This window comes from Malurus melanocephalus, unplaced genomic scaffold (assembly GCF_030028575.1).
Source record: "Malurus melanocephalus ecotype Western Australia unplaced genomic scaffold, MMel_1.1 scaffold_121, whole genome shotgun sequence".
Classification (NCBI taxonomy): Eukaryota; Metazoa; Chordata; class Aves; order Passeriformes; family Maluridae; genus Malurus; species Malurus melanocephalus.
In genome coordinates, this window is record NW_026623353.1 from 359,238 (window position 1) to 368,208 (window position 8,971).

Here is an 8,971-nt window from a genome sequence, read left to right on the forward strand (position 1 = left end):
TTCTATCTCAGCCTGTGTTACTCCACAAAGTATGAGAGGCATCTGCAGGACAGAATGTTGACTGGATTGGAAATCAGTTCTTGGACTAATGTTTTGTGTGCTAGCTGAATATCAAACTTGTGTGTCAGATTAATGCAATGGTAGACATTTCCTTCCCTAGTTATTTACACAAAAGCTAAAATTTCTGTTTATGTTAAACTTAGCTAGCAAGAGAACAGGATGTGGTGAGCATACTGGATTTAGTGCTGCTATACCACTTTGTTTAAATCAAAAGGGGAACAGATGAGCAGCTTTCAATAATGTTTGTGTTCCACACATCCTTTWAAAAAAATTTTACTATTTACTTATTGACAAATACAGGGTTTTTTGGCAAGGCCACATAACGTAAGCTTAAAAAAACAAATGAAAACGTTCTGTAGGGTATTTTGTTTTGTGAGATCAGCATATAGTCTGGATATTTCAAAGCTTTTTCATGAGCTTTGCATCAAAATGATTAAATTTGATGGTTTTGCTGAGTTTGGTCACTCCTTGGTATAAGTCTCTAAAAATGAATTGAACTGAGAGTGAATTCAGCCCTTTGGCTAAAAGTACCATGCTGTTATTATTATCCTACCTTATAATAAGAAATGTACTCCACAGCCCTTTTCCAGGAAATACAAAATAGCCATCCAGCATCCATCTGGTAAGATTCTAGGTCTGACAGAGTCRTTCAGCAGATGCCTAGGGAAGGGTGTAATAATAGGTTGTGAATAGAGTGATGTTCCTCAGGTATATTCTTCCAGCCTCCACTGGTGATGTAACTCTGCTTCCTGAGGTGAGGTGGTATCTTTTCATTCAAACTGGAGTGTGCAACRTTGTTTAGGAAATCAAAATTACCAATTTCACACTATGAAAGCAAAAAATACACTTTTGAAGTCTGATAAATTGAAAAAAAGGACAGTAAAAAAAGTTTAGAAAGAAATGGTTGTAGTCAAAGAGACTTGCAATGGTCATTTGGCTTCCAAAGTATTTGTGTGCAGAATGTGTCAACATATCAATCACCATTGAAAAAAGGCCTCACAATGTTTTGTTCATTGCTTTTATGCAAGTTATATATAGTAAATGTTAGCTGTCAAGATTAATTTTATTCCTTTATTTTTAGAGCTTATTTAATACTTGTTCCTTTGTCACCTAAAGAAAGCTGATTTTGGCATTACTCTGCATGCAAAATTATCAATGAAGTTTTTGTGTATACATGTTATAACAGTCAGTTTGTAAAATCAGAATTGAAAATGTTTGAAGATCTGGAATTAGTGGTCCCATAAAAAATGATACAATACTAAATCATCTCTGAAAACTAAGATTTGCATCTATTATCAAAAACAGGGAGAGGAAGCAAAAAATGAGCAAGAGAAGTGCACCATATGACATTGCAGCCCACAGAAGTAATTTACTATGTGTGTCACCCGTCTTAGCTCTTTGGAACTATGGACAATAAGGCAGTCATTGGCAAAAGATTGTATCATTTTGACCAGTTTGAAAGATCTGTGAGAGTTTTCCTAAAAGCCTCATTGATTTTCCAGATTCAGTTAGTTCAAGATGATTTAAATCTGCCCTACAACTAGGCACAGTATTCTTTCCTTACCCTGTGCCATGCACTGACACATTTCTTCCCTGCCACCATCTAAAGCTGTGCATTTCTACTCTTCCCCTGATGCTAGCACTATTTTTTTTTTCTTAGAGCTAGTATTTAACTCAGATCCCTGATGTGGCTGGCTGCATGCAAGGCTTAGTCAGGGAAGCAGCAGAAACGTGGCAGGATCAGGTCCACACAAGGCAGGCAAGAGCTGCTTCTTCCAGTTGCAACTAAATTTAGATTGGCTTTAAACTGACCATGAAACTTTTGTTATTAGTATCCTTGTTTCCAGTGCTTATTTAACAACTGCATTSAGTCCCCTAACTGCATTCTGTAAACATCTCTGTAGCAAGTGGTGATGTCATTTTACAGAGAAGTAGGAGTACACGTGAAGGATACATTACCAGGGGGCCACATGGCTGTTTGAAAGCAAATCTGTTTCTAAACAGGTACACATTATTTGAAGATCAAGAATTTAATAGTGTAAAGGCAACAAAAAGGGTAGTACTAGTAAAAGTAGCCTTGGCCTGTCATGGCTGAGTTTTTTAAAAGCTGTAAACTAAAATAAAAGCTTCTCTGCATTCATAATTGGATGTATCATTTAAAGGCTTAATCTTCAAAAGTACTAAGTGTCCTGTCACTCTTGTGGTTAAATGTTATGTTAGAACTAAAGGAACATTGTCCATTTTCTGAATGAACTAGCAGCACTAATTGCTGCTCAGGGCAAGATCACAGACCAGGCAGTTAAGATTTCTCAGTGTCTTGGTAAGTTGCAATCATCTCAGCTGCAAAGGAAAATTGAAGTGTTGCATTTAGAAGCATTGTGGGTTTAATGCAAGGTAAAACTTCTATTTAATATTTTGTGTAAAAAACATGGGTAGAAGAGGAGGCAGCAGAGGGTGCTGTGTTATATAATTGCCATCCTAGCTCTGCCTAGTCACAGAGCTGATTTGATGAAGCTACTTAGCGCAAAAATGCACCAGCCAGGAAAGAAAATTAGTACATTCCAAGTGCAAGATGGAAGCTATTTCCTTGGGTGAAAAACCCAGATGCTTGATACTGGTTCAGCTTACAGTTTGTGTGACAGCTTCAGCTGTGCTTAGTGCTGTATCTTTGTTGTGGTATGATGAGTGCTGAGCACCTCTGGGACATATATTGGAGGAACATATGTGTGCTGTCAAAATGAGCTGATTCATTGATGTGACATTATGTGATGCAAACACTGGAAACCTATTGCAAAACACTCTTTTCTCTTTCCTGTCTGGTCAATATATATATATATATATATGTATATAGGCATGTCATATACGAGTGTGTGTATATGTTTCTTTTCTGTTCCAGTACTCGTGAGAGCCTGGCATCCAACACTTCAAGTATTGTTGAAAGCAACAGACGTCAGAACCCAGCTCTGAGCCCTGCACATGGTGGTGCAGGACCAACGTTCAGCTTCCGAGCCACTGCAGACCCACCCACAAGTGAAGCTGAGAAACTGCAGAAACCTGGTAACTGCCTGCAAGCTTCTGTCACTAGTGTCTGATAGTCAGCCTGCCTCAGATCGTCTGTCTCACCCTATACAGCAAAGTTTACGACACAGGGACTGATGTTTACATCTTCGGGGAAATAAAAAACAAGCATCTCAACCACAGTTTTAGTGTTTACTTAAACTGTGCTGCTATGTAGACTAGGGGCAACAAAGAAATCTTTATTTCAAGGTATTGCTTTTCACATTTGCGGCTCTGTAGCAAGAGAATAGCAGTAGGGATAATATGTACACTTTTTTGCTTCACTTAATTGTAACTGAGCACATATATGAAAGTCTAGACACTGTAAGTGTAATCTGCATTTTCAATGTCCATGCAGTTGCCAACTTCATTTAAAAAAATGCCACAGATGTGTGATGCCCCTGGTCAGAGGCTAAACTCTGCTGCAGAGTTCATAACTTTTCACTTCAAAAACTGAGCCACTGCTGAAAGTAACTAGCCCGGATCATCATGAGGAAAAACAATGCCAAACATGACAAGTCATGACCTCAGCTCTATATGTGAATTATGAATACTAATCAGTCATTTTCACTGTGCATTTTTGTGACACAATTTTACAAATTCCTGGTTAAGCAAGTAAAAGGAGGTTTAGGGTTTGTTTTGATTTGCTTTTTTTCTAGATATGGAGGGTGGGAAGGGAGGCATCTCCTCCATTTTTTTCAAAAGTGTGAGAGATGTTTACTTAAAGAGCCTTGTTACTTAACCTTCCATAGTCACCAGTGAGGAGGTGGACCTTTACATAGAGGGGGGAGTGGGGGGGGGGAAGGGAAAGATATAATTGTCATGGAGCCACAATGTGGAGTGACACAAAATATATTAAATATCTTAAGTATAATTCACATATTTTAAAAAGATAATCTAATTCTGTGTCACTTCTGGTATTGCAACTTGCCATTAATATAGRAATCAGGAGAACTAATTTCTTGGAACAAAAATATCCTTTATGATATAAATGACAAGTATGGCCTGAAGAATTGATTTCTTTCTAGTGGAAGGACATAAATCTATTTTATGTAGCTTATTAAATAGAGTGCCTAAATTAGGCTATTAAAACTAGCATACAGTGTAATGATTATCAGAGAACAAAATTTAGAGAATTATAAACTTCTGGCCTTTTTATTCAGTGGATGTTATTTGCAATTTTATGGACATGTCTGCTTTCTAGAAATTCAATGTGTCCACTTGGTTTGCAGTAGAAATCTGAGTCCTGCAGGCACAGTACATCCTAATTGCTTCCCTGAACTGTTACTCCAGTGTAATTAGTACTGTTCTAATTACTGCAGAGTAAATTCTACAGATAGTTAAACTCCAAGAGTAATTTTAGGTGTAGGGTCACATTCTGCTCTGTTACTCTGTTACTGTGCAGCCTGGTAGTGCAACAAACTGACKTTTCTATAAGAACAGACAAATTGGTGGAAGAATAACAAAGATACTAAAATGTGCAACAGCCCGAACGGTTTCATATTAAAGGGGCATTTACCCTGTCTAGCTCTTGTAGTACACAGGTATAAAACCCAACTGTACATATTAAAACCCAGTATTTTCATCAGGTTCTGGTGACATTTATTACTCTGTATACAAAGTCATTTGAGCTTCACTTATGTTCTCTGTTGTCATCAGAAGTCTTTACTGAAGATTCAGCCATATGTTACACTGTCGGATATTGTTAATTTGCTTATAAAACAGCTTTCTAACTCTGGATACAGTCAGTTTCCTGTTCACTCAAGAATACCCAATCCATTGACAGATGGACAGATCTGTTTTCATTGATTTCAGTGTATAATTTSCATTTCATAGGAGCAATAAGACCTTTCAGTGCACATGAAAGAAGTTATTGTGCTTTTGGTTGGTTATCAAAGTCACTTGGCCTTTAGCCTTCTGCCTTATCATACCTTCCAAGATATGCTCTAATTACCCTATAATGCTTTGCATGATGCATCTTACTGTTTGATATGTAACTCCAGCCGTACTTATTCCATGCGAACTGTAGAGTCAGAGTTCTTGTGGGGAGTTGTCATATACTATGCAGTGGCTGACTGTGATTTTGTTTCTGAGATGAGCTCTGACATCAGTAGTATGTATCAATTCAGTAAATAAAAATGTCGAAATGATAAAATTACAGTGATGATCTGAAGTACTAACGGCAGTATTAAAATGTGAAGAGCAGAAACAGGTTTCACCTTTCGGGAAATAATTGTTTGTCATAAGCTAATCAGAATTTATGCAGGCAGCTGGTTGTACAGAAGACATAATTCCAAGAAAACATAATAGTACATACCTATAAACTGTATAGTATGTTATTTCSTAAAGTTCCCAGAGACCAGCAGACAACATAAATGTCATATTAATGTTGACATGGCATTGTACCAATATTAATGTGACTCCTGGAATATGGAATGTAAACAGAAGTTTCAAATAGAAACGTTCTAATCTTGATTTTTTTTCTTTTCCTTTTAAAATCAACAATGGAAAATAAGGAAATTCCATCTTGAGGTTCTGGTAACAAAACCACGAGAGTGGAGCTTGAGTGCTTTATGTCACCCTAATCCTTTGATGAAATCATAGCCTTGTATTATGTGGTTGCTTATCTGTCATTCTGCTAATGTATCAATTTAAAGGTTTACAGAGTTAGATTAGGTTGAATCTGTATTGTGTTCAACTGTAAAGGGTCAACACAAATCTGTCGGCATTTTGCACACTTAATATGTATTATTATAATACAACATGTTACTTTTATGGTAATTTTTTTTACGCATATAACTACCTCCATGAATTTGATGAAATGCAGCAACATGAAAAGTGTATTGTACAAAGCAAGGTTAGAAACTTTGAAGCATTAGGTCATGGCGTTCTCTTGTGTGTCAAAGCTTGCATATGAAGTCATCATGTTTCCATTGCCACAATTTTCTTCTACAATGTTAAAAAGATGGCTTTCAGATGAGTCACTTAAAGACTTTGACAAGGCTGCATAATTGGGATAAAAGTGAAAGGGAGGCTGAAACCTTCCATCCTCTCCCCAGTTACTGCTAAAATTTCTGCCTGGTAGAACTTGAAAATGTATTTGTAATTTAACAAATTAGAAACATCTTCAGTCTGAAATATGATTGACAGTTTGGGGTTTAACAGAAGACACTCTGGGTATTTTCTTGGCAGCCTTCAGGTATTTGGGGCCCTATTCTGCCTCCATCTTTGTCAAATTAGTACATCATGGTTTCTCTGAACTGGCAAGGGTGTTGAAACAGCTCTTCCTTTAATGATACGCATGCTGGTCTCTAGATTGTATGCATCTAAAATATTTGCTCCTGTAGAAATTATCAACAGCCTTTAATTGACATTGCTGGAAGCAGCATTAGGGTCCCTACTCAAGGTATGTGCCTATTGTTCAAAGAACGTGGGCAAGTTTCCAAGAAAAATTAAGCTAACTTTTGAAAGATAGCCAGCTGCAACAAGCCACCTTTCAAGAGGGAAGAAAGATTTTTACAAAAACCAAAGGAAAAAAGTGGCAGTTGAACCTAAGCAGATCGCATTATATACAAATCCCGATTTATGAACACCTTTCAGCAAACCTAGTACCATTATCCTGATGMAAATTAATATACAATCATCAGTTGAGCTGATTTTGCCATTTTAAATATTTCAGTTAAAATTTRGAAGAAATCATTAGCCATTTGACTCCCTGGACCACTGACTTACATATGAAACAACGTTCACTCAACTTAAAAAAATAAAAATGTATTGGAAAACAAATATTTTATGAAAACCATGGCCTAAGTGCTTGCCAGCAGTAGTCATTGTTAGAAAAGAGAACAAGCAAACCACTATTCAGAGGCCATCATGAGCACAGACAATACTTTGTACTTAAATCACAYCTTTTTGGCTGAGGGTCTCAAAGTACTTGCCTGTGAGGTAGGCAGAGTTGACTGACCCTGCTTTTTGTCTGGGCCCACTGGAAAAAGCAAAGACTAAGAGTCTGCAGACTAACTTATTAACTAGTTGCTTTCTTAARGTTACTGAAAGAAGTTTAACAGAAGTTTAACCAAAGTGTTTCATGTTTATACTCGGAAGTTATTCTTTTGATGCATTCAGTTCATTTAAGGAAGAAACTACTTTACAGACCTGCAGACACTCTTGGATTAGCAGTTCTAAAAAGAAGTTTGCAGTCATACAAGTCCTGGCAGCGTAGGTTTTAGAAACAGTTGCGTTAATTAAAATTTGTTTTTCAAATACATTTTGCAGTGCTTTTCCCAACACAATTGTTCAAATTGTTGTGCTGAGAAAGCAAATAGCACCCCTAATCTGGTGTCATACCCATAGTTTACAATTCTCTTTGCTCTTCTGAAGAAAACTGTACAGTATTAGAGAGAAAAGTTCTATTTTTTACTAAATTCTTTAAAAAAAAGGGTATATATCTAAAATGTTCCCCCTAGCATAAGTAAAGTGCATCATTACTGCATRAGACACATGCAGTGGACCCACCAAAAACCAAGCTGGTGCTAGAAGAAACGGGACTATCACACTTCTTTTATAGTGGCGCTCTGAACATTGTTTTCAGTTATGCGAGTGCTAATCTGGCATAACTGCCCTGATCTCCACGGATCTGAGAGAGATGGGAATGGGTCGTTAACTCCATTGAAGCTCAGTTCTGAGCTGAGGGTTTCCGTGTTCCTCCCCCCGCCCCGAGACACTAAATGCAGAGAAGGAGCATAAGGCCACGCACCTGGCTCTGGAAGGGCAGCCTGGGCTGAATCCCTGCTGAAACGCACAGCCATCCAGCCGGGATGCCGTGACAGCCACCATGTGTGCCCCACCTCGGAAGGGTGATTTTCCATGTGGTGCACTGCCCTCGTGTTGGATAGYGGTTAGAGCCACCCAAAGGATACCCACCCACAAGTATGAAAGGGCCCTTGGAGTAATTGGCACAGATGTTACTTTTATGTGTGGAGGAGATTTTAAGTTTGAAGGGATCATAATTCTGCAGGTAATTTTCTGTGAGTGACTGAATGTGGCTGTTGCATTAGGTTTAAATGAGTTAATAAATGCAAGTGGGACTTACTGTATGTTAGAAGGGAGTTTTGCAGCCAAGACTGCCTTGTATAAATGTGTTTGCACTGAAAAAAAAATTAAAAATTACTTGGTCTCTGGTTGCTGTAAAGGTCATCCAAGATGGATGTTCTGTTTATATTGTATAGTATTTCATATGAAATAATTGCAGTTCATGAAATGTCTTCCCTAACGTTACTGATTTATAACAGCACATTTGTAACATGGTTTTTATTGTGTCAGTGTACCATATTGTAAATGATGATTACTTGTCATGCTTAGTATAATAATTTAAAGGAAAAAAAAGGACAGGGATTTTTGTAAGTCTATATTTGAAAGTCCCTCCATATGGTAATATTGTGTTCATGTTGTTTATGTAGTGTTGTGTGAAATATCCATTTTGGATTGTGTTACTTTTTAAGATATTAAATAACATTTGGTTATATGTTCTAAGTGGATTCTTTGCACTCATCGGTGGTTTTTAGGGAGTATACTTTCATTTCCATTTAACATGCTGTTTCTCTCCCTCACTTAGGAAACCATGCACAACAAAGCAGAAATCTCAGAAAAACAAATATCCTAACAACTTACTGTGTTCCCTTGTGCTTTAWAAAAGCTCTTTGGGCCATTAAGTAAGTGTGCAAGGGAGTGCTGATTTGGACTGGATGTGAGGTTGACAGCTTCAGGAGGTGTGTGATTTCCACTGAATGCGTCAGTGCCCAGCTGAGATGCACCCAGCCTCTGGCAAATAGGACATCCTGATGCTGAGAGGAGC

At 37.7% G+C, this 8,971-nt stretch overlaps 1 protein-coding gene across 17 annotated transcripts in view; it reads left to right on the top strand.

Moving 5' to 3' along the window:
• STOX2 (storkhead box 2) overlaps positions 1-7,178 on the top strand; it is a 142,720-nt gene extending 135,542 nt beyond the window's left edge. For all 17 annotated transcript variants that reach the window (XM_057370179.1, XM_057370191.1, XM_057370197.1 and 14 more), the window contains one exon: positions 2,957-7,178. In XM_057370179.1, coding sequence (XP_057226162.1) covers positions 2,957-3,152 — 196 coding nt within the window. In that variant the 3' untranslated portion in view covers positions 3,153-7,178. The remainder of the gene's footprint in view (positions 1-2,956) is intronic.
• Positions 7,179-8,971: the final 1,793 nt, after the last annotated feature.